The sequence below is a fragment of the Clupea harengus genome, chromosome 3 (assembly GCF_900700415.2).
Source record: "Clupea harengus chromosome 3, Ch_v2.0.2, whole genome shotgun sequence".
In the NCBI taxonomy this organism is placed as follows: Eukaryota; Metazoa; Chordata; class Actinopteri; order Clupeiformes; family Clupeidae; genus Clupea; species Clupea harengus.
This window is the reverse complement of record NC_045154.1, coordinates 3,789,416-3,815,930: the sequence shown is the minus strand read 5'-3', so window position 1 is coordinate 3,815,930 and position 26,515 is coordinate 3,789,416. Positions and strand designations below refer to the sequence as shown.

Genomic DNA, 26,515 nt, shown 5'->3' with positions numbered 1-26,515 from the left:
CAGCCCTCACAGGTAAGTGCATTGTAGTGATACCCAGAGGCCTTGTCTCCGCACACCACACACAGCTCCTCCCCTTTGACCCTGCCAGGTTGGGACGTGTGTCGGGCCCTCTTGCACACTGTCGGTACGAACACGGAGGTTTCCTCCATCTCAGCCTCAAAGCTGGCCGCCCCCAGAGGCCCCTTCCTCAGTTCATACAGGCTGGGCGAGGAGTACCAGTCCTCCGCACTGTATGGCGGGTAGTAGTGCTGACTGGGGTAGTACGAAGGGGATGCCATGGGGGGCTCCATGGAGGGGTACTGCATGCTGGGATAGGAGGTAAATGGAAGCGCTTCTGGGTCCTGGAGTAGAGGGCTGCCCTGTTCCGCCAGTATATCTGAGATGGAACACAGAAGAGCAGGGGTTAATGGGGCAGCACAGAGGACAGATCACTTGGGTTTGAAGGTTTCTGGGGCTGCAGTGATGGAGAACAGGATGCTAATACTGGAATGGAGAGGCCGTGGTTCAGTTCTAATGGAAGCACATTACTAGTAAACCCATTTAATGTCAGATAATCTACAGAGGACAGGTGTTTCAGGTGGAATTGAAATGAATTCTGATCAGTGCAGAACATGTCATTTACTGCCTTAGAACATGTTCTTTAAATGTTCCACCTCACACAGATTTGCCGTCTCTGGGGCTCTTACCAAATATTTGCTACTCACACTGCTAATTCATATTGCCTGTGAGAGCGGTTTGATACTGATAAATAAAGAACTGTTTGAGATTGATAAATATTGCAAATACAAAGTCAACCTTAACCTTTGGGATTTGCCAGGCTTCAAGTTAAAACTTCAACAAATACTCACAGTATATATATAGCTATATAAATATATATACAGTATATATAGCAGTTAATAGAAAATAAATGTACCAAAGGCAAAAGCACTGATAATGGCAGTAAATAAATTGAAAACTTTCAGAGAGATCGTAAACTAAGATCTATCAAGGTCTATCTGACATATCCACACATTTCAGTTTATTTTTGCAATAATATTGCAATTATTTTCATAATACAAGAATGAAATAATATGAAAATAAATGTCATAGAATGGTGGTTATATGATTCTGGACTTTGAATTGCGTTTTTCTCAAAAGTGCATTTGGACCTTATTATGTTGAATCCACAATCTTCCTTGCAAGCGAGAGCCATCCAGTTAACTCTCTCCGCTCTAGCAAGTAGATCCAAGTTTTCATAGTCCAGATAAAATAACAGCATACATGTTAAGGTCACAGTGAAAGGCATCATAACATTGGACATGTTTGCCCTCTACTATTAATCACTCTCACTAATGGTCATTGACCCAACCTCTGATCAGACTACTACACACAAAAGTACCCAAATGTGGTACACCAGGCCTTGTATACCACCACTGACCTCCTTGGAACTTCTCTTGGACCATGGCCATCTCAGGGTGACCCCAGCATGGAAGTGGGACATATATCCAGCCCCTGCTCAAACCAGCGGCTTTGACCACACACACTCAGCCTAATCCATGACACAAGAGAAGATCCACTACCTCGAAGCACTTTGCCGCCTACCTCAAGAGTGCCAAGAGGACCAAAGGTTGCCATGGGTTGCTTATTAACTTGATAAGTCACATTTTTGTGCGTTGTCACACATGGTTGGCTTGTAACACGTCAAAGCAGCTGTCTAGTGGTACGATGTTGAGACAGGTGTGGTTCTGTTTGAAAAGATAGAGTGGTGACTGGTCTCCAGACCAGGTGAGGGGAGGCTCCAGTAGGCTTTCGAACGCAATAAAGAGGGACAGACAGTTATATCTGCTCCTGTAAAAAAAGTCCTGCTTGAAACTCTATGCGTCAATTCTTTATATTCTGTATTTCTTTCTGTGAGTGTTGAATATGAATGTACAGTATGTCAGCCTTTAGTCCAGACATGCTGAGAGGCTTAAATTGAATTCTGGCACATTCAAGGGCAGCATTCCTTTTGTATGTATTTTTATGTTTTAATGTGAGTTTGTCCACCAGGTAACACACTATGGAACTTCATGACTTAAATCAAATCAATACAATCTTTCATATGGAAGAGATCTTGTTTTCGAGTTGTTTGGTTGTGGTTGTGGTTGAGGACACAAGTTTTTAAAGAGTTTTGTTGATGTGGGCAGTCACTCACCGAAGAAGTGGGAACTCTCTGAAAGAGAGAAGCCATCGCCGTTGGGGACCTGTAGTGGTCCCACCACATTGACATCTGGGCCCACCCAGTCGTTCATTCAGAAAACTGCTTCAGGTTCAGTACACAGCAAACAAACAGCCGTCTGCCCGTATTCTTGAAGATCACAGAGGTCTGGAAGAGGTTTTTATATATCCTGGGCTCCTGAAGGACAGGACAAAAAATGAGTGCCATTAGAAGAATGATAATTGCTTGTGTGTTAAGACCTGATCATCTAGATAACTACTGAGATCGATTCTTTATTTGGGCCGAAAAGTTTTACGTCTTGCTTCAACCATCTGACATCCATTGTACCATAATCTGACCATATAACATATGCTATATACTATAACTTGAGACTAGGCTAATAAAATGCTCTAATCGTGGTAAATAGTCATTGTGAAATGAATTGACTTAGTTGGCTTGTATAATGCCTAATGTCTTTCATGGAAACATTTTGCAATAACATTCCCTGAAATGCATTGCAATGTTGAATGTTCTTTCCTTTGGCATTCGTAGAGTAGATTTTGATGAACATGTGTGCAACTATACTGTGTCACGCTAACACTGCTGGATAGTAAGGCTCTGATGACCCAGCTCTGTATGAGGGTCAGGTTGGCCCAGCCGACTGGTGTCACTCTCAGGCTTGCCTTAGGAGAGTCTTAACTCCTTAAGCCATCAGTGATGAGGCAGCACAGAGCATTAGGTGACAGTTTCCCTCCACACACGACACGACCGTAAGCCTAGTACTTCCTGACTTCAATTCAGTGAAGAGGAGCATAGGGTGGTACAAATTACACACTTTTCCACACTCATTATAGATGTCTGTCGTGGTTTTTGATGTTGTGACACACCATGGCTGGCCAACCTGGAGCCTCCTCTCCTATCACTGTTTGTTGGCCGCCCACCGTCACCCCTCCACCCTCATGGCCTTGTCTACATCACATACAAGACAACACCAGCCCCCCATATGACAGCAACACTTGGCAGAGTGACATCAACGAGTGCGTCAGCTGTTCGATTAAAACACACTCCATAACTGTTTATCCAGAGGCTACCTGTACGCTAATGTTGTGTTTTGTGCTGCATTAAGGGGTTCTGTTCCAAAACTAGCAAGTTATCTACCTAAAAGGCATGCAAAAACATTGCAAACACCACCAACAGCCCAGTTGACACTGATATAAGCTTACCAACACACTAACTGGTGTCTTTTGGCAGTATAGCTGACAATGCTGTGAAAGCTTAAACCATGCTACTGCTCAAACAGTGCTCACAAGGACCCCCAACCAATACTGATTGCATACATAGGCAACATGTCAGTGAGACGGAAAGGACGTGAAGATGTGGAATTAGTGAGAAAGGGTAACTGGAACTGGACCCATTCCAGTGGCCCTGAACACTGTCGCCATGTCATCTGGCAGAGAGGTGAAACAGTGCTTTTTATTAGTAGTACACTAAGTATATTTGGATCTCTTGATGCTCGTATGAAAGATTCATGGTTAAAAATAGGGGGGAAATCTTCTTTGCTAGGTCTGGTGTACCATAGGGCAGTTGTAGGCCACAGGCTTGGAGAATGCTAAATCGCAAAGAGACATTTTGTACCATAAATCTAATCTCAGAGAGAGGAAATACACCCTGTTTAATTTCCCTGGAGTGCGAGCAGAACTCCGTGCGGAAATGAAAAGACCCTCCGGTGCGAGCCCCCCTCCCCACCACTAACTAGTCCACAGGCAGCCCCATAAATACCAATACTTCCATGAGTGCTCACCTTGTTCTCCTTTCATTTGATTTCCAGAGTTCCTGTTTGCCACTGATTCGGTCTGCCGGTGGCCTTTCACTGAGATCCACGTTTGAAATGCACCATCAATATTTGCATCTCCTCTATAGTCTGGTGCTGCAACAGATCAGTGCCTGCCTGAGGTCACGGCGAAAGGGGACAGTGGTTATTAATTAAACGACTATCCACTGCACTCTTCACAAATGTACTGCCCGCCCTCCATCTCCCCAGCCCTGTTCGCCATCACCAGCCCCCCCCCCCCCCCCCCCACCCCCAAAAAAAAATGTGGAAAGGGGGACTCAACGACTCCCTGAAAAGCTGATAACAGCGCTAGCATTGCACTCCTAGACTGCACATGCAAATATACACATACACACACACGCACAGACATCTGAATTTGTTGATTTTTCTTATTTTGATATGTTTCATGTTATGTTTATTTTATCATATGCACTGTATACATCAAAGATGTATTGCAAATACCAAACACACAGAACATAGCGTAAGCCGCTTTGATCCAAAATCTCAGTCTGTTATGTTTGCTGTATGAGTTCTCTTGCCAGTGTGAAGTTCAGTGGTGTTCCTCTTAATGCTGATAGGACATAAAAAACACACACTCAGCTCTGCTCTGCTTTATAGAGCCTCATTAAACCTTTCTTGCGAACTGTGTTCAGACCCTTATCAGGGTTAATAGAGTCTGCCTCTGGTCATTTGTCTTCATAGGCACGTGACATGTGAAGGGTTCCTCTTGATTCCCCCCCCCTCAGACTCCGCTCTCCCATCACATGGTTTACGGGATTAGGGCTGGGGCCTGGTGCTGCGTAGCTCCATATAGATCTAGAAACAACCTCTTAATCATTCACTGGGTTCTTGCTTCATCCACAGAGGCCCTTCTGTGTCAACAGACGGCACCCGAAATAAACAGAACCTTTGCCATTGGCTGCCGGCTGTTTGCGGACATGTCGCTCAGTTGCTGGGGGTGCTGGGATGGCCTTGTGAGAAGGACACGTCCCTGAATCTTTTTCAACGTTTTTTTTGGTGTGCAGTGTCTGTGAAAAAGACCACACTGCACCAGAGGAGTAAGTTGGTCTCAAGACTCACTAAGAATTCATTGTTTCAACTACAGAAATATTTCACCCAAAAAGAGGCCAAACTTCTCAGTTTTTAAATACATGTGTTCATACCTAACATTTTCTGGGCTTGGTTCATAAACTGTTCACTTATGGTATTGTTGTGGATTGCTTAGAGCCATCACGTTTTAAATGCCGATTCGTTGTCATGGAAATACTTCATGGACACCTTGAATTTCTTGGTGATATCTTCAAAATCAGCTGTCATACTCTACTGTGTCTACTGTTCTGGAGCTATCACAAAGCCATAACATCTGAGTAGGTGAGGAGATAAGACAATCAAACAACTCTTCCAGCTGGAGAGAAGTTGGTGATCACCTTTCTCAAATAAAAGCTTTCAAGGTCTGTGACAAAACATGTCTGAATATATGGGCCATAACAAGGTCCATAACCTTGAACCTTCCTGAATTTCATCTACAGAAGGATTTACTCACTTAAAAAGCAGATAAAACTATACTACTTGCAGACTGTTTTCAAAATTAAATTATACTTCATCTGGATTTTCAAAACATCAACAAGTTTATGGTTTAAAGCCAAGTCCATTTTTGATCTTAATGTAAAATATACTATTTTAATTGTCTCGGTTGTGGACTTGTCCTTGGAATTTGACCGTAACACCTTAAGATGGGTGCATACTTTTTTACAGAGCTCATAATTGCAACACGCAATGTAGTTTAGTGTCAAATACAGAACTTTTATAGTGAAAATGACCATTCAGTAACATTGATGGTAGAGTATCTGTATTCTGCAACAGCATGAAATTGAAAGAGAAAATAATTCCCTCTAATTACTGTGACTATTGTATGTGTTTCTGAAGAGAGTGATAAGCTGAAAGGATGTTTACTCAGAAGTGATGGAAAGCAGAGCGTCCTGTACAATCTTAACAATGACTAAGTGGGCTAATTTGAACCATTTAACATAAATACTGTGTACTGTGTTGTTTGAAACACATCCACTTCTCTCCCAGTTTAGCAGATAAGACCCCCCCCCTACACCAGACTCGATGGGTGAGAGACTCCTGCTGATGCTGTGAGCTCCTGCAGTACCTCATTAGTTGTGTCATGAGGGATATTCTCTGCAATTCAGGTTGTAAATTAAAGTGTATGCGGTATAACATCCTAATGGCAAACCTCTTTAATCTCTTCACATGTAAAAAAAAGGTTCTCAAATGTGTGGAGGGAGTGATTGCATGTTAAGCTCTGAAGACCCCCTTTTACTCATTCTTGGTTCATACTTCACCTGAACCATATTGAAATATTCAGCCACCATACATGTGTAGGTATTTTTTCATTCTCTGCCATTCAAGTAATGAACTTCAACCTTGTAAATTAAAGTGTATGCGGTACAACATCCTAACGGCAAACTTCTTTTATCTCTTCACATGTAAAAAAAGGTTCTCAAACGTGTGGAGGGAGTGGTTGCATGATAAGGTCTGACGACCCCCCTTTACTCATTCTTCAGTCATGTAAACATTAAGATTAAATAAATATTCAAACATTCAAAACAGTGGACAGAGCCCCACTTAGAATGATAAAGCTAAATATCCTGTCACACATTTTTTTCTGTAACAGCACCATAAAGTACTTTAATACGAATGCTTGCTCTTCACGAGCCAATGGATATAATTGGGTCCAGTAGAACAGAGCGGAGCAGAGAAAGGGACTCACCACAGCACACTTATAAAGCTAACGAGGCAGAAACACAGGCGCGTTCATTACACCTTTCTGAAGCTGAGACAAACAAAAGCTTTTGGGCAACTTTACACTTTCGTCATCATCTAACTGGCTTGGATTGCATAGCTGACACAAACCATTCAGTATTATTTACACTACTCTCACATCTACGTTTGATCCAGAATAAAGATGACCGACCCAAAGAGGGCTCGAGATGGTGAAACACGGGTGTTATGATGACAGAGGAATTATTCTTTTGAACAGAAATACAAAAATGTAAAACTTAAGAAGTGCCTTATCTGATAACCTGTTGACCTCCACACTATCTGGCCTTAAGGGTCAGGTCAAAGTTCAAGTGAGTCTGCTGCTGTTATTGTGAGGAGTATGTCAGTAAAGGAAAGCACTCATATCAGCTAGAGGCTCACATTATCAGTGCTGAGATGAAGGCAATGAAAAGGCTAAGGTTTCTACACACCAGAAGAGATGATGAGCTTTTACCTCATCAAAAGAACACACGGCTGCCTACTGAGTTCTTCTCAACTTCAGCCATGTCTGATCAAATGAATCCAAGCACAGCGTCACTTTTAACAAACGAGGCGCAGTTCCTAGTGATGTTTCATGTCTCATTTCAAAAAGAAGGTGAATCCTCTTTGTCACGTCCCGGTTTGCTAACTGCTATCGTATCCCATAATGTCAGTGAGCTGGGTAGACATCCTATGTCACTAGCCACACTAAGGGACCAGAGCCTAAAGTCAAATGAGAGGACCTAGCAGTGCCTCAACTCTGGCTCTTTAGGAAATCCTCCCCCCATGTTTATTTGTTTCTGAGATATTTTCGCATTTGTATATAAGAGCTTTTACTGTAACTTGAATGATATATAAAATGGGTGGATATTCGTGATATCTTTTGAGAAAAGGATTTTTACCATTAAATCTGATGTTACGTTAGTTGAATTAATTCTAACAGAGTAAACTAACAAATAACCCTTTCTGAGGTATTGTAAAATGAACACATCAAAATTCAACAATCGACTGTTAAGTCAAATCTACTGCATCTTGATTTAAAAGTGACAGGTTACATTCTGCAGTCTGTAATGTACAGTGAGGAGCCATTATCCCTAGCAAACTGTCCATCACTGACATCACAGCTTATGCTCACTCAATCTTCAATTGCTTAATACAAAGCTTTGTGCAATGTACTAATTGTAGACAAAGTTTCGTAACTTTGTTTGCAGGAGGCTCCATGTCCGTCGCAGGAATCAGCGTGCTAATTTACAGGAAGGACAGTCCCAGTGTTGCAGGATGCCTCAAAAATTAATCAGGATTGTGTTTGGAGCCACACATATAACGAGTCAATTCATTAAAGCAGCAAAATTGTCCTTTCGTAAATAATTCATCTTGGTGGAATGGATCTATGAATAAGTGATTGTTAATTCAGTGGAATATCCTCTGTCAGTGTCATTGGTAGTTTTCTTGAAAGTTCCCATTCTCATAATGGTTCTGGCCTTCCTCGTCTTCCTCATCCTCCTGTGTGGTCACCCCTCTTTTCTTCTTCCAGCCTTGCTTGCGTCCGGACTGATCCGCTGTCACGGCGCCGTAGGATTTCTGCCTGGCGGCGGCCGCCAAGGAGCTGTCGCAGCTGGGTTCGCTCTCGTCGTCGGCGAGCTCGTCCTCGCCGATGATGCCGCGCTTGTCCTCGCTGGTGCTCTCTGGGTCAGCCCACTCCTGCTGCTCGCCCGAGGCAAAGATGGCGTAAAAGACGACCCCCGTGTAGTGCACCGTGGACGCGATGACAAACACATTCTGCCACTCTAAACGGGTCTGTGGCAGAGGGAACAGGGACATGTCAGAATAAAGATTGGAGTCAATTATATGTGCTATTTTTGGTGATGATCAATTTCATGTGCACATCATTTACTCAGACACACCCCCACACACACACACACACACACACACAGAAAAGATGTATAAAAAAGCTGCACCTTGTTCTTGGTCAGTGCTCCCACAATGATTGGACACACCATGCCTGACAGTGTTCCCACGCCATTTGAGATGCCCATGAGGATACTGGCATAGCGAGGGGCGATGTCCAAGTGATTCACATTAAACCCTGATTTAAACAAGAGGGAGGAAGAAGACAACACAGACAAATTGATCAGTTGAGAGACACAGACTGACATCTACATTTTTATGAAACACAGTGTTTACGGTTTAAAGTGCCTGGTGAGAGCTTGATGAGCGTAGGAATGATTTGCTGTATTTCAACAGGTAAAATAAATGTGTCTCAACCTACTCGATGCTCTGACCATGAAATATTCAGATGAAGCACTTCAGCGCAAATACAGGCACACAAATTCATACTCCATCTAACACTCCATCTGGTGATAACGAATCAGCAAGGGCCACATTTACATTTAGATCATTAACATGAATCATTACCATTTACAGAAAACAAATGTCTCTCACACAAAGGAAACATAAGAAAAGCCTGAAAAAATGCACTAGTATTAATCCCCAATGTGGTCCCTCTGAACAACCCAAGACTGAATGATGACTGAGTGATGTCCTGCTGAGAGCCTCTTGTCTTGCCTGAGATAGCGAAGCCACTGAAGCCCACGGCCAACACCAGGAAGGAGATGGCCATCCCTCGAGTGTGTGAGAAGCCCACCACCAGCAGGAGGGTGGCCTCCATCCCAAACCCTGCACACAGAAGAGGAACAGCTCAGATTCCCTTCATCAAATATCAGGAGAAGCCAAATAGAGTACGTACATTCATACTTCAAGGGACTGTAAGACTGAGCTATCGAAATGATAGAGACAAGCAGATAAAAGACACAAATAGTCTGACTGACATACATTTCTGCTCTAGAGGCACACCCACAAACCTTACAATAGAAGTTTCAGAAAGCTTTTATGACACTGATGATACAGTACTACTCTGTCTTCTGACTAGGGTTGAGTACCGAGAACCGGTACCAATATGGAACCGGTTCCAATACAACCGGTACCTACCCGGACCGAAATGCAACGCAGATTTCGGTGCTTCATTTCGGTGCCTGAGCCAATTGAACACGGTCGCTAGGCAGATTCCGTGGGGCACATGTAAAACTGCCCCAGCTCCCAATGTAAACTTTGTCTTGTGTCGCTCACGCTCATTGGTGTTTTCATAGCAACAGTCTTATGACAGTGAAGAGCAGGCAAGCACAAACAGAACTAGCCATCAACCTTTTAACAGAGAAAATACCGAAAGGTAAACGGTCAAAAGTGTGGCTGTATTTCGCACAAAAAGATTCAAACATCGCGACGTGCAGCAAATGCAACAAAATAATTGCGTGGAAAGAGGGGAGAGAAGGCAAGAGTCAACGGCAGATCAGCAACTGAAGACTGAAAAATAAACGGAGATGACAGATAAACTACCAACGGTAGTCTCTTAAAGGGGCAGTACACATTTTCTCGTACTCAGTGTGTTCAAGTAACAAGATTAACTATGAACAAGATAGAAAAGATAGGTATAAACAAATCATAAAATGGTGAAATTTCATGAAATAAATGCAAACAAAATAATACATTTTTGACTCCAAAGGCAAATATGCTCATATTTTTGCAAAAGAAGTTTGAAGCTGTTTTTTGTATTTATTTATTTATATTTATTTAAGTATACTATAAACTGTTGTTTACAGTTAATATAATGTTCATAGTTTGAAGTTAAAAAGTTTGAAGCTGTAGTTGGAAGCCAAGTGTTTTGTATGGTTTTTATATTTGTAATATACTTTAAACAGTTAATATATTGTTCAATTTGAAGAAAAAAAATTGCCTTGGCAATAAAAAAAGCCTTTCTTTAATGTTGTCAATCGTCGCTTTGCACTTTAAAAAAAAAAAAAAGTATCGGTTCCGGCACCGTTTAGGCACCGGTATCGTTTTAAAAGTATCGGTTATGTACCGGTATCGGATAAAAACCAAACGATACCCATCCCTACTTCTGACTAGAGCATACACGTACCACTGAATAGTCAACACCAACCAGAATAACAATGGCAGAGTCTACAACAACTCACTTGGTCAGTAGCGAGTCCACAGTGCTTCTCCACTCACCTCCACAATTCATGATCTTACGGACGGCTGTCGTGGACAGGATCTTATGGGTGCGGAGGTAGTCAGCCAGCTGGCCACCTATGGGCACCACAATAGTCATCACCAGGTGGGGTACAGCGGAGAGAAATCCCACCTGAGAGAAGACATACAGCCCAGTGACATGACATACCTCATACTGCCGACAAATGTACATATTATGTACATATAATAATATCAACACACAATTGCCATGTTAATTAATAAGCTCAATATGAGATGACACATTAAGTTGCAATGATGTAATGTGATCCATATAATGGCTACTCACCTTGCTGATGGGTAAGCCGAAGACCTCCTCGAAGTAAGCGGGCTGGCTGATGAGCAGTAGGTAGAAGGTCCAGCTGCGGCAGAAGTTGGCCACGATGATGGCATACACAGGCATGGAGGTGAAGAACTTGCGCCAAGGAGTGTTGAATTTCTGCAGGAAAAGAGATACACCACTATTATATGACCAAGGTAAAGTGCTGAGTCATGTTCCCAGAACTGATTGATTAGGTATTCACTAGGCAGCACATTTAAAAAACAGACTTGGGTTTATTAGGACATCAGGAATTGCTTCTAGTCTGAAGGTATTCTAAAGTCATGTGAGTGTTCTGTGTGCTGTGGGGCATCACCTCAGTGGCACTGATCATGTTCTGGCCCTCTCCGATGCTGGTCTCTATGTAGACCCTCTCCTCCTCACTAATGGTGGGGTGCTTTGCTGGGCTGGTGTAGGCTAGCAGCAGCCAGAAGACGTACCATATGATCCCAAAGACACCTGATTATTGCACAAGTTTCATTAACATACTTGGGTCCAGATGCATTAATAAGTAGTAATTACATTGTAACACATGGTAATAACAAGAACTGTTCCCTTTATTTTACACTCGTAATTCATTAAAGACATGAAATATCAACTCAAAGTAATACAGTGAGTAAATTAAAAGTGCTTGGGATCTGGCCTGCAGCATATCTGATGTTTCATTTTGTAACTATTAGAAAAGATGAATGAGGCAGGGGAACAGACAGGAAAATGTTCATTTGAGTCAATTAATCTTCAGATTAAATCAGCTGAGATGTGGAAGAGAAAGATAACGTTGAGAACAATGTCGTCACAACTGCACCTGCCGTTTCCATCCAAATTAATCAGGGTAAGAGAAGAGACTCTCTCTCTCTCTCTCTCTGTCTCTCTCTCTCTCTCTCTTTCTCTCTCTGTGTCACTCTATCTATCTTTATCTAACTCTCTTGTGTGCATGTAAACATACTGTCTATAAATACAATGTTCATTGCCGTTAAGAAACATGTCAGTCTAAATGAGTGAATGTGTTTAAGGTAAACGTGTTTGAGGTTCAAAATGGTCCTCAAGAGCCGGCCGGGGGCCTCACTTGTCTCACCATATATGTAGAAGACGGAGGGCCACCCCACATACTGCACCAGCACTCCCGCCAGGGGCATGGCCACCACCGCTCCTGCATAGGACCCTAACAGAGACACACGCAGGCAGGCCTGTCAGTCAAGCAGCACGCAGAACCAACCACAAAAACTAAAAATCAGCCATTTCGGTCATCAGTGAGGGGGTGAACATGAAATACTGAAAGGGCATCACTGCTGAGAGTGTGCTGTAAACAGCTGGATGGAGTGAAGCTTGCGAGAGAGCGGTGGATTGGCTGGGCTGATTCCAGAGCCGTAGCACAAGGTGTTTGTGAGGGAAATTAGGTTTTAATGAAAAGGTGTTGTAATGTATATTTCATCACTGGGTGCGCACACACACACACACACACACACACACACACACACACACACACACACACACACACACTCCTGTTTGGAGAGAGATGGCGCACACAAGTGTGCTCTCGGGCTGCGGGGAGTGTGACACTTCATTTGGCTGATTGAGCGAGCGTGTTTTTCAGAGGAGCGGGCGAATCGTTGTGTGGCCTTCTTCATTCAGACGCCATGTCAAGAGGGTTTTGAAAAGCGCAGGTTGCTATGGCAGCAGTTTATTGGATGTTATGGGGCGGTGGTGGTAAGTGTATGTGTGTGTGTGGGGGGAGGTGGCTGACAGACAGTCATCTGCAAAACAAAACACGCCGCCCGCCCGCCTGCCGAGTGGGTTCAGGCCAGGACAGCTCATCAGGGAAGGGAGCGCTGATCAGGTGATAAGCCCCCTCAGGAGCACACTAGATAACTGGGTACCATAGTTGGGACAAACAACCAAAATATTGTTTCCATTTTATTTTTTAAACTGGGTATTATTATCTCTTTATGCATTTAGACACACCTATAGCACATACCCCCCCCCCCTGAAACTAAAGAACAATTGTGAGAACAAAACAAAAAAACAGTAGGAAAAAAAATCACTGAAACTGAAATAAAAACCAAGTTAAAAAAGAACTGGGTGTTTTGTGGACAGTGAAGACAATGCTGGTTTGAGATTCCTGCAGAGAATGCTTAGAATGTACAAACAGTCCAAATCAAAGGTGTGAAAAGGTGACGTGTGCCCCTCCTACTCACCACAGAATGAGGTGGTGGCTAGACGACTTCTCTCCAAGGGGGGAGCCCATTTAGCCCACATCCCATGGCATGCTGGGTACGTGACGCCCTGTGACAGCAATGTGAGCGGGGTGAGAGGTCAGGATCAGAGGTCAGGATCAGAGGTCAGTGCTGCCTGAGTATGTGTCAAATAAGTTATGCTGAGATAGTTATTCCACGTGTACATTTGGTAATGAACCATTTCATAATTTACAGAGCTTTCTATCTGACCAAATGACGCCTCAAATATACAATTCAGTTCATTATTAGAGTATATAAATAAAATGGTGTCTTCATACAGAAAGAAAATGTGACCACTGAAACAGATTCACTAAAAAAAGTCTTAAAGAGGTTAGATATATCCTGAAAGGACAACTTGCAAGTGCAGTGTTTATAAGACATTTAGACAAGCATTAGTCTGTATTGACTGATGGCATCAACCCCAAAGCTCTCTCCCTCACAGCACATGTTTGTGTTCACTGACACCACCCGCTCATCTAAAATGTATGGGACTCTGGCACGAAAGCTGGGCTACACTGAGTGGCCTGGACACTTTGTTCGTCTGGTGCTTGGGAACGCTACTAGTCCATTATGAGATGTGAAATACACGCTCTGATGATTGCTCTGTTGAGGTAACTGATCTGATGTGAATGACCGAGCAATTCATTATACATTACAGCCTGTACTGCCCATACACACCTCCATGTTACTCTACATTTAGAGATTATTCTTATCAGTTGATTAAGATCATGCCTTATCACGAATGTGCAAGTTATGTATGTAAATATTATCAGTAATCTGTAGGTAAACAGTAATAGTGACCATTTTTGGATGTTCTCCCAGTGTTCATTTGAGGTTTCTATCGTCATTTGCCTGTTGCTTGTGAAGACAGAGAGTTTCCTCACCTCCACTAAACCCTGGAGGATGCGGACAAACAGGACGCAGCCATAGTGTGCCCTTGCAGCGGTCGGGATGAACATGTTGAGCACAGAAGTAAGGAAGATGGCTGCCCCAAACACCCTGCAGAAGATACATTGAGAGCATGAGTAAGCTGGTTTCAAAGTATGATGTAGAAAGATACGCCCTAGTGTTGTTCTTCTAAGATGTTTTGTTGCAATTGTATACTTTATTACAAATATATCTTTAACTAATTGAAATTAATATCATCATTAAAATGGCATGAATGGCATATTGAAAGGCTTGCTTTTTTGTGGTGCAGAGCATGCTTTTTTTTTTACAGAAATCCTTTTCACATAATTTTAAAAGTTTTTGATTCCCATGCCAATCACCTCTTGTTTGTACTGGTAATTATTTTCATTCCTTTGTTGTGGTATTGGTAAGCATTTTTACAACAGTATTACTTACAGATTTTAGTTTTGATATTTCTTACTTTATTAGACCGTTAAACAGACTGTCACAGGCTTTCTTGTAGCAATAGATGCACAACAAAGCTTAGTTTCACAAGAAAGCATCAGCATGGATAAAGGCATATTCTGCAGGTCTTTTTGCCTAGATGTTCTAGTCTCTAGCCTTCTTGCCTACTGAAACCAAATTCAAACCAGACAGAGAAGCTGTTGTCAGCTGTTGGATAGCTGTGCCTTGCAGTCTCTCACTCATATCCTGTTCTGTGGCGTCCTGCCCTAGCCTACCACTGTCAGCTTGATTGGACATTTGACTCTGGACGGTTAGCACTGCAGACCAGACCAGAACCTGAGTCACCGGTGGTCTTGGGTGATGAGATCTCTTTATCGCCTCACACACTTTATCTCTCTCTCCGCTGCTTTCCTGCTCTCTGTCTCCCATTTTTCTTTCCAAAACAGAGTGTAAGTGACACTTGTAATATTGCCGTGGCTGGTGTTTCGGGGAGAAATCAGAAGCAGGATCTTTCATTATTAACTCTGTCAGTGACGTGTCCTCCTCTCCTGTGAAGCTTTTATTACACGGCTGCTATCTCGCCATCAGTTCCCCTCACCTGCACGCTGCACAACATTAACCCTTTCAGAGCAGTGGACTATTCTTGGGATACAGCTTTGTAATATTTGTAATATTTTCCACTGTTATATCAGTGCGATAGGATCACTATGGCGTACAATATTGTGCCACAGCATTGGGTAATCTCACCTGTCAGCAGCGAGCTTGTTGGATATAAAACCTCCAGGGATCTGAGTGACAATATAGCCCCAGAAAAAGGATCCATGGATCAAGCCCACCGTCTCAGGGTCCCAGTTAAACTGTGCCGGCTGTGCAACACAAAGAGAGGTTTAATGGAGGTTTAACATGATCTCATAGTCTGGGCACAGCAAGTGTATGTGTGTGTGTGTGTGTGTGTGTGTGTGTGTGTGTGTGTGTGTGTGTGTGTGTGTGTGTGTGTGTGTGTGTGTGTGTGTGTGCGTGTGTGCATGTGTGCGTGTGTGCGTGTATGGGTGTACGTGTACGTGTACGTGTACGTGTATGTGTATGTGTGTATTCCTGTTGCATGCATGCATTTTAAAAACTAAACAGCTTCCACGTCAATCAGCCTTCAGGCATAGAAAAATATTATTATTTGTATTGTTTGTCATCATGTCAACATTTTCTAGCTTTAGATATCAAATGTAATGTAAAGACAGGACCTTGATATTATAACCATATTTTGAATGGCATTGTGACATTGTGCTTTTGTCAGATCATTACCTGCATGACAGGTGTGCCATTGATGTAGACCGTGTTGTTGTTGACCATCTCCACGATGGCCACGCCCAGGTTGCAGCGGATGCCGAAGGAGATGCAGAAGCCAAGGCCGCTGAGCATGGCGATGATGTAGCGCTTGGGCAGGCCGCAGCAGCTGCAGTCCAGCAGAGGGGCTGCATGCTTGTTCATGGACACCGGCCGCCCGTCTTCCGTCAGCTCCACCAGGTCCTCATCCACGTTACTCCCATCAATCTTCCTGTGATGAACAATAGTCAGCTTGGCGGTTCAGTCGACGTGAGATACGGTGCCGTTTCAAGGAATTGAAAGCAACACTGCAAGCTTATGTTGAATCTTCTTAAAGTGTTAGTTGACTATCTTTCCTATCTTCAACTACAGACATGTTCTTTGACTTTGTTGACTTTGCTAACAAGTTTAGTTTGCCCTGATTACCATAAAGTAGATGTCACTGGACCAGGAAGGGAACAGCATTATTATTTTCATGAGCAATTTGGCAGAGAGCGTCCAGGGGCAGGAATAGCACACATGAAAACATGAAGATGTCTGCGTGCAGTTTAAGTACAAAAAATGGCCCATCTTAACAGTATAGGTGGTCTTGACCAGTGATCAGAAGATCAGCTACCACACACCAGCGTAGAAGTTCAAGCATGGGGTTTTTCAATTTACCACATCACTTCAGAGCATTTTTTTTCAGAACTGTGCTCTCAGTTGCCTCACAAACATTTTATTACACTTAATTAATTCAATCTGAAATACTATTCGCAGACCAGTCCTATTCAGAGATAGCCCCGCATTAAAGTACGTTTCAAATGTGTCTGGCTCAGCAGGTTTGTGGAAAATGGCTATTACAGTTATCCAGAAAAAAAGCTGGTTGGGATTTATCTTATTTTAAATATACAAATCCGTTTCAGTTTCAGACAGTCTATGACAGTCTATGGCTATGAACAATAAGTACATTTGCACGCAATTTTTCCAGACTACAAGGCACTAGACTGAGGTTGTGATCACAGAAGAGTAATGCACTCTCCTGGCTGACTGATCACAATACAAAGGCAGTCCTGGAGAGTCCAGAGAGGTCAGGAGACTTGATCATGACGCACGGTTCCTGTAAAAGGTCACGACTCGTCTCTGAGTTAGCCCCCTCCACATCCATCCACCCGCCCGCGTCCTCACACCTGTTCCATTACCACTCTCATCCCGTGCGGCTCCAGGCGGGAATGGCTTTCATCTGCTCTCCCTCACGCACACCTGAGTTCCCCTGAACTGAGACGGAGCAGGGGGGGCTGATGGAGGCCCTGTCAAAGGGCAGGTTCTTCATGAAGCAAGAGTGAGGCACTTTCAGTCACACGCACAATAGTGCATTTGTGTTGAAATGTTACTGTCAGTATTGACTGAACAAAGGGACTACATCTATGACTACCAAATCAACAGAATGTCCTGATGTTCAGCTAAACCACTTCTCAGTCAGATGCTTGAAAAACAGTGAAATGTATTTGACCAGCTTATCTGTGTATCTGTGTTTGGCCACAATTACTGTTACTTTTAGGTAGGTTGTTAAGTAGGAAAGAGTATTTTAGAGATTTCACTTCAATTCAGTGGGCTATTTTATCTTACCAACAGCTATTGTTAGATTCATTATTATGCATCGCTATCCACAGCCTTACAATGTAGTCAGGCATTATTATATCATACTTGGAACATTATTTTTCTAGCAATTAGATCAAATACTTAAAAAATGCAGTCCTTGTTTGGTTCTTATTGTCAACCCTGTCTGAAAATAGACCCCATCCATAGTGATAAATGCCATGAGAACAGTTGATTGTTATCAGGAACAGGAAATGGCGCTCACAGACACAACTCTCCACTCTCACTCTTGGTTCTCAAAATCTTAGGTAGCTGAAATTCTTTATTTATAACTTCATTAATAAACACGTCATGAAAGCAAAAACCTTTTATATGACAAAAACTGTGAACAAAGAAAAAAGAAAGTCAAACTATTAAATTATATTACGTGATGCCATAAGAATGACAGATCGGTTGTTTACATCACAATCATTTGTAGCCTATTTACTTAGACTTCGGCTTTCGGACCTTCTGTCAGAAATATCCAGAATAAATGAAAATTAATTTTATTTTTATATTTTTGTTCTGTTCTCTGTACTTTTCTTGTTGTCTTGTCATTGTAGCATCATGAAATTAGTTGTGCTTTTAGACTGGTATTGTCAATTCAGTGGAATGAAACACATCATTAAGGCATTGGTTACAAATTACAACACATTTTAAAGTCTGAATACCATAATTAATTATGAATAGGTCTCTAAATAATGAAGGTTGTTACCATACATTCTGAGTTACCTTCTGGAAATGGACAAGGTTGTTCTAAAAGCATTAAATTCTTCTCTTCCTCAGTCCTTCCCTTCTCCTTCTTTCTGCAAACTCTCTTTCAGTCTTTTGAATCGTTTGAATACCTAATGTCAAATAAATACCTTCTCATAAATTTTGTAAAGAGTCTATTTTACATCATGTTTTATCACTGAGATTGTCCTTCACATTACACATGACATTATTATAAGCGCCTTCTTTAGCAATTGTCATTTTAAAGCAATAGTATATCCATATTTTCTTCATTTCTGTTTTTTGTCGTTTACTTGAGAGCTTGGAAGCCTTAGTTGCAAACCTTTCAATCAGCCACCGAGCAATTTCACACTGCCACCGGAAATTACCTGAGATATCAGCGTTTATCGACTTATTAAATGCAATTTCCATATTAGTTATACCCTTGTGAAATTATGTATCAGATTGTGACTTAAAGAGGATTATTACTTTAGCTGCATATATTCATATTGTTTTACACCACTGCAGTTGGAGGGTACAACATCCAACATACGCACTTACAGGGGACAGTAAAGAGTAGATTTTCAACACTATTACCACATACAGAATGGGAAGGGTTTTTGTTTGGTATTTTAACACAGTTCTAAATTCTGCAAGGGTGGTTCTGGCTGACTGGATGCTGTCAGCAGTCCAAAGTCTTGTGCACCCCCTCACTCAAAATTCCATTACAAAATATATGTGCACTGTGCCAAAGGTCAACTACATTAATTACAGGTGGCACTATGGTCCTTTCCCCCTATATCTAGAATAGCTGTAATATTACCTGCTCTTTGACAGAGTTGTCCTTGCAAACACATTCTCTCACTCATTGACTGCTCCTCTCTCTCTCTCTCTCTCTCTCTCTCTCTCTCTTACTTACTTCTGCAGGTTCCCCAGTGAGTCTCCTACAGAATTCTTCACCTCCTCCTTCCCTGGCTTCAGTATCCGTTCTTTCAGTCCCGCAAATCCTCCGAAAGGCATCTCACTCCTTCTCTTGTCTATCCTCTTTTCAGTCAAAACACTTCAGTGTCTCCCGCTCTCCTGTGCCTTAAGACACCCCAAACCTGACTGACTCTCAGAGATATTCTCTTAAGGCCCTAGTGGGGCATCCTTGCGGTGTTGGATGTGAGTGGCTATCTGGTAGGTGTGTCCGTGCGGAGGAGTAGGGCTGTTCCACCCCACAGCTTTCCTGGGGGTAGAAGCACAGCACAGGGAGAGGGAAGGATGGAGCTACAGGTGGTCCTGATGTGGAGCGAGTGTCAGTCGGACTCCTAAACTGTCCTTACAGTCCGAGTGACAAGATCCAATTTCTGAGTTGCCGTATTCCAAATTCTGAAAGTCCAGTGGGTGATTGGGGTAGAGAGGAGGACGGAAACAGAGGGAGAGACAGACGGGGAAAGAGAGATAGAGAGGAAAAGGACAGGTGTCTGAAGACTTCCTCACTGGATTAACATGTTGCTTATTGTGCGCCTGTTGCCATAGCAGGAGTGGACGGATCACACTGATGCTCACCTCTCTGACTGACGACAGCACGGAGTTTAAGAGGATGTTGGGTACCCACCCCCCCCCAAACCCCGCCTTCCATAGCCTCTCCTATCTGACACCAATGCAGGAGAACAAGGAGATTAAATATTGAAAGCAGAATGAGAAGCTAGAACAGTCACAGTGGCTGATCCCACAACTATACAAGTACATGTTCTATGGTCTTTGGCATAGAACCTCTAGGAGCATAAATATTAATATTCTTCACATTAACCTCCATAGGCTCTAGACTATACACTCCACACAGTAATCAAAATGCTACATCCCTCCCACTGCCCAGATTCACAATGTTGCTGTCTTTGTACAGCAGTTAAAAAATGCTTTGTATTGAACAAATTGTAAAAAGATATTATGAATTTTATAATTGATATTGCATTTATACATTGAATGATTCCGCATACCATGCCTGCTATTCACAGCCTTGTACATGCCACTTCAGTCATCGGTATGGTGTAAAACCTGGCGCATGTTCCAGTTAAGACATCTCATTCAATAAATATCACCATATTTATTCCATATATCCCTGCCAATAGAGTTTTGTCAATGAAACTGTGTTCCTGACCAAACCTTGACTGCCATCTAGTGGGTACACGGGTAAGTTACGGGCTCTGAGGTAAGGATGTGCATCTCCATCAATGTGGCCGATCATGGGATACACATTTCAATGAATTGCCAACAATCCAATACATTAAAGATGCATGAAGCAACTACTAATGTGATACAATACAATTCACCCCTATTTTTATGCAATGTGATTCGCGATACAATGCGATGCATGATGCTATGCAATTCAATGTGGTACAGAACAGAAAGTTTGTCTTTCTTTGGATAGATTTTATTTCTGTGGCCCTTCTTAAACAGACAGCAAATCATAAACTTCACATATTTGTTTCTCTAGTACTGCAACTCAGTAAGCATTTCAGGCATGTCACAACAAAATCAGTTTCAATTTTAGATTCGTTAATTTTGACTGGGTCTACGGGTACGAGTCTTTGGATCCTTTTTCACGTGACCTGTATGAACGAATCATTTCTGTTTCCTTGACTGAGCCTATGCAACAGTCCCGATGACCGGCCACGAGAAAATGAACGAATGCTCTACCTTACAGGACTAGACAGCTAGCTAACACTTGTCTTTGCCCAATAAAGATGATTAATTTCAAGTCTTGTTTTTCTTGAGTTTACTGAAGTTATCAGCATGCAATTATTCATAAGGGCGTTTGATTTTGTAAAACTGTCTGTAACAGACAGAAATAAAGAGATACAAACATGTCACGTCAAATAATGTGGAATAAAGGTAGCACGATACCACGAGAGCTAGCATAATTTAGCTGCTAAATTTACAAACAGAAATTTAACGTCATTTTAAACGGAATTAAATGTTTTAACACAAAATATCTACTCACAGACAATTTATGTCAAAAGTTCAAACGCAAATGAAGGCTCTTCAAGGAGGAATTTAGCTGCATTTAAATGAACGTCTTCTCCATTCTATCCCACCATGGCTGTAGTATAGTTAAGGAAACGCGAACTACGGAAGCCAGGAGAGGAGACCGCGAAAGTACAGAGATAAGTCACATGTATGTTAGACGAACAGAGTTGACAATAAAAGAAGTTAATGACAACCAGTTTCTTTATTGGACAACACAACATTTATGGCGACGAGGATAGTTTAAACGGACTCAGGATTTGAAAATGCAAGATTCATCCAAATACACTGAAGAACGACACGGATTCAACGTTCAAAACCAACAGTGAAGTCTGCTAGTTGAACGCGTTAGCTAGGCTAGTGCATCGAGATGGAGGACCGCGGAACACCTGCTGTTGTTCCAGTCGGATATGCTATGGCACAGATATCACCTCCAAACCCTTTGAACATGGGAGCTTCAGACTTGTATACGGAATATACACTTTGGATGGAGTCTTATACAATTTTTGAGATAGCCAGTGGATCCATACACAATCCAGATGAGGTGAGAAGAGCTACTTTGCTACACTGTATAGGCACACTAGTGCAACGAATTTTTGCTAATCTGCCTGGTCTGAAAGTAACGTTTGAAGAAGCTAAGACTGCTCTGACTACCTACTTTACACCTCGGAGAAATGTTGTTCTAGAAAGGCATAAATTCAGACAAAGAACTCAGACTCAAGACGAGACTATTGATGCGTTCGTGAATGCACTCAGAGAACTAGCTAGATCGTGTGACTTCGGAACACTCGAATCGGACATGATAAGAGATCAGATTGTGGAGAAATGCGTGAACAAAAGACTACGTGACAAATTGCTGCAAGAGGAAGGGCTCACATTGGAAAGAACATTAAGAGTATCAAGAGTTTTTGAAGCTGCACAGGCTGAAGCGAGAGCACTATCGGACGACAGTTATCAGAAAGATAGCCATGTGAACTTCAATAGGAGTGGACACAGAGCAAGCGCAGGGCACGAGAAAAGAACGAAAGGATTCGGAAAAGACAGAGACGACCATGACAACGGTACTGCGTGTCATAGATGTGGAATGTCTAACCACACAGCAGATGACTGCGGAGCTAGAACTGCTAAATGCCTCTACTGTAAGAAGGTGGGTCATTATGCTCGAGTTTGTAGGAAAAAGAACAGCTCGACAGGAGAAATAGAAATCAAAGGAAAAAATGATTCAAAACAAAGAAAATCAGAAAAGCCTATTAGGATTGTAAATGAGCAGAATTCAGATGATTCTGATGAATTTATTTATTCAGTAGATCCAGAAGGCAAAGAAACAATCCAAATTAATGCACAAAAAGTGAAGATGGTAATTGATACAGGAAGCAGCAGAAACTTCATAGGAGATGGTCTTTACAATAGACTGTTTAAAAGAAATACAAAGTTGAGACAGACAACCAAGAAGTTTTATGCATATGGACAGAAAACACCCTTGCCGTGTATTGGATTTTTTGAAGCTGAGCTTTGCTGGAAGGACAGCAAGATAAAGGATGATGTCTATGTTATCAGAGGAGATGTTGAAGCACTGTTAGGAAGAACATCTAGCTTCTCAATGAAAATTCTGAACAAGAAAGAGACAATCAACACAGTACAACATTCAGCAGAAAGATTTCAGAACTTGTTTGAAGAATATGCAGAACTTTTCAAAGGACTAGGAAAAGTGAACGGCTACACGCACAAAGTGACAGTAGATCCATCAGTACCACCAGTAGCACAGAAACTGAGACAAATTCCATATCACATGAAGGAAGCAGTGAATCAGGAATTAGACAAAATGCTTGAGCAGGATATCATAGAGGAAGTCAATGAAGGATCTGAATGGGTGTCAAACCTACTGCTCACACCGAAGAAAGATACAGCTGAGATGAGACTATGCGTAGACCTCAGAGAAGCGAACAAAGCTGTCATCAGAGAAAGGCATCCCGTACCAACTGTTGATAGTATATTGCAAGCAGTTCAGGGTTCTAAAGTCTATGCAAAACTCGATGCCAGGAAAGGCTTTTGGCAAATTGAATTAGACCCAGAATCAAGGAAATTGACAACATTTATATCACACAGAGGCTGCTACAGATACAAAAAAGTCCCGTTTGGATTATCATCAGCACCTGAGGCCTACCAGAAGGCTATGGATTTATTGATAAGTGGAATGCCTGGAATTGTATGCTACATGGATGATATGGTTCTGTATGCAGATGATGAAGACCAGCTGGAAGAAAGGCTGAGGAAAGTGTTCAAGAGATTTCAAGAAAGAGGATTAACACTTAACAAAGACAAATGTGTGCTGGGACTGAAACAAATTGAAATACTTGGACATGTGATCTCAGGAGAAGGAATAAAACCTGACCCAAAGAAAGTTGAAGCCATTAACAAAGCACCAAGACCTGAGAATGTGACATTACTCCGTTCTTTCTTAGGCACATGTGGATTTTTGATGAAGTTCATTCCAAACTACGCCAACATATCAGAGCCACTAAGATGATTGACAAGAAAAGGTCAAGAATGGCAATGGAACAGTGAGACTGAAAAGTCATTTAATGACATGAAAAGAGCAATGGTAAGCCAACCATGTCTGGCATACTTCAAGCTTGACGCACAGACTACTGTGATTTCAGATGCCAGTCCAATAGGATTAGGAGCTGTATTACTTCAGAAACAGTCTAACGGACAAAACAAACCAGTAGCTTATGGAAGTCGCTCACTGACCGCCACCGAGAGACGCTATTCTCAAATAGAACGTGAGGCTCTAGGATGTGTCTGGGCTGTAGAACACTTCAGAACATACTTATGGGGAAGCAAGTTTGTTTTACAAACAGATCACAAACCTTTGATCTATATGTTTAATCCAGAAAAAGCAACAATGCTACCACCACGAATCCAGAGACTTGGGATGAGACTGCACCCTTTTGAATACACAATTGAACACATAGCAGGGAAGTGTAATGTTGCAGATTCTCTCTCAAGACTTCCTTTGGCTGTAACAGAACACAACGAATATTTTGACGATTACATGGAGAGAGTACTTTCCATCATCACAAATGAAGTGCCTGCCATTACGCTTGATGACATCAGAAAAGACACACAGGAGGACGACGTACTACAGCAACTCGTTCCAATCATACAAACAGGACAATGGCCGACTCAGATTGCTGAGGAAATGCAACCATATAAAAGATGCGCAGATGAATTATCAACGCACACTGGATGAGAGCGCACCGGATCGTGCTGCCAAAAGGTAAAATCAGACAAGCAATGCATATAGCACATGAAACACATCAAGGAGTAGTGAGAACAAAACAATTTCTGAGAAATAAGTTTTATTGGCCTAATATGGACATTGATATTGAGAGAATGATTAGGAACTGCAATGCTTGCGTTCTGAACCAACCACTACATGAAGATCAGCCACTCCAACCACTAGAGTTACCTCCAAGGCCATGGACAAAGTTAGGCATAGATTTAGTTGGTCCAATAGGAAATCTACACATACTGACAGTCATTGATTACTACACGTCTTACCCAGAAGCTATAGTGTTATCAGATATATCATCACAGTCAGTGATTGGAGAACTGATGAAAATCTTTGCACGCTTTGGATACCCCCTAGAGGTAGTGACTGATAATGGCAGACAATTTGTAGCTCATCTCTTCGAAGATTTTCTCAAAACTTGTGGAATCAAGCACATTAGGGCGTCACCCTATTACCCCAAGAGTAATGGTAAGATAGAAAGTTTCCATCGTTATCTGAAAAAGGCCTTCAGATCAGCCAAATGTGAAGGAAAGAACTGGACGGCGGAATTGCCAAAGATTCTCATGGCATACCGTACCACCCCTCACAGAGCATCAGGTGAAACTCCAGCCTACCTTATCTTTGGAAGGGATATGCGCACAAAACTACCAAACTTGGAGAAGGAAGAAGAAGAAGAATGCGGGATCAGAAAACATCATGACGAATACAAAAACAAAATGAAAGAGTATGCAGATAAGAAACATGGAGCAAAAGAACACACTTTCAAAATTGGAGACATTGTATACATTGCAAATCTGGAAAACAGCAAATTAGATGCAAAATACAAGAACATTCGTTATGTCATATTAAGAAGCACTTCTGACACTTCTTTTGAACTGGTCAATACAGAAAATGGAACTCTGGTGATAAGGAATGTCAAACACCTCCGACATGCACCTTTCCCATTGGAGTTTAACATTCCCGAACCAGCAACACCGAACATGGACATGAGAGTACCTGAGGATACACCACATCCACAGCATCAGCCTGCTGTAGAAACCCCTCAAGAGACTGTCAATGTGCCAGAACCTAAACCACCAGATCAGGGAGGGCTATCAGGAAACCAGCCCGTTTCAGAACATGATTGTAAAAAAAAAAGACAAAGAATGTACTCTTTTGAAAGAAATGTCTTATGTTTAATTTTGTGGAACAGAATACTTTGTTAGAGTTAAGGAACTGTTTGATTTAAAACTTTGAAATTAAGAATATGAGATATAATTTACTTTAAGAATTGGAGACTAGGTCTACATGTTGAAATGTTATGTTATACCAGGATAGATTTAAAATGTATTTGATAAAGATAGAATAAATCTACAAAGGGAGGAATATGTAGTATAGTTAAGGAAACGCGAACTACGGAAGCCAGGAGAGGAGACCGCGAAAGTACAGAGATAAGTCACATGTATGTTAGACGAACAGAGTTGACAATAAAAGAAGTTAATGACAACCAGTTTCTTTATTGGACAACACAACAATGGCTATATCCACGCCCTTGAGTTTAGTGCTTATTTATTTATTCAAGGCCATTTGCAGTGTTTGTGAAGTGCTTTTATTTATGTTAGGACATCACGATACCTCGTAGAATCATGACTATAAATGTGAAACGTAATTGTTTATGATACAAATACTCTCGTATTTATTATTATTATTATAATTATTTAAATCCGAGGATGTCTGTAGAATCACCAACGATTTCTCGCAAATTCAGACCTTAAGAACA

General features: G+C 41.9%; 2 protein-coding genes across 3 annotated transcripts in view; both read right to left on the bottom strand.

Annotated features, from left to right (window-relative positions):
* nr1h4 (nuclear receptor subfamily 1, group H, member 4) overlaps positions 1 to 4,184 on the bottom strand; it is a 16,671-nt gene extending 12,487 nt beyond the window's left edge. Inside the window, exons 1-3 of one of the 2 annotated variants that reach the window (XM_012825036.3) lie at positions 3,978 to 4,184; positions 2,174 to 2,374; positions 1 to 376 (exon numbers count right to left, since the gene is read on the bottom strand). The exon at positions 1 to 376 is cut by the window's left edge and continues 5 nt beyond it. In XM_012825036.3, the coding sequence (XP_012680490.1) occupies positions 1 to 376; positions 2,174 to 2,270 (473 nt within the window). In that variant the 5' untranslated portion in view covers positions 2,271 to 2,374; positions 3,978 to 4,184. Of the gene's footprint in view, positions 377 to 1,417; positions 1,569 to 2,173; positions 2,375 to 3,977 lie in introns of those variants that run through there. The other variant, XM_031564274.2, reaches the window with a different exon arrangement.
* A 3,780-nt stretch (positions 4,185 to 7,964) lies between these two features.
* slc17a8 (solute carrier family 17 member 8) lies at positions 7,965 to 19,472 on the bottom strand. Its single transcript, XM_012825026.2, has 12 exons — positions 19,372 to 19,472; positions 16,104 to 16,356; positions 15,552 to 15,670; positions 14,336 to 14,450; positions 13,413 to 13,500; positions 12,293 to 12,379; positions 11,534 to 11,676; positions 11,188 to 11,337; positions 10,881 to 11,013; positions 9,378 to 9,488; positions 8,771 to 8,898; positions 7,965 to 8,609 (listed from the first exon to the last, which is right to left on the bottom strand). Exons 1-12 carry the CDS (start codon positions 19,470 to 19,472, stop codon positions 8,247 to 8,249), a joined length of 1,791 nt encoding a protein of 596 aa, XP_012680480.1. The 3' UTR covers positions 7,965 to 8,246.
* Between the last annotated feature and the right edge of the window lie 7,043 nt (positions 19,473 to 26,515).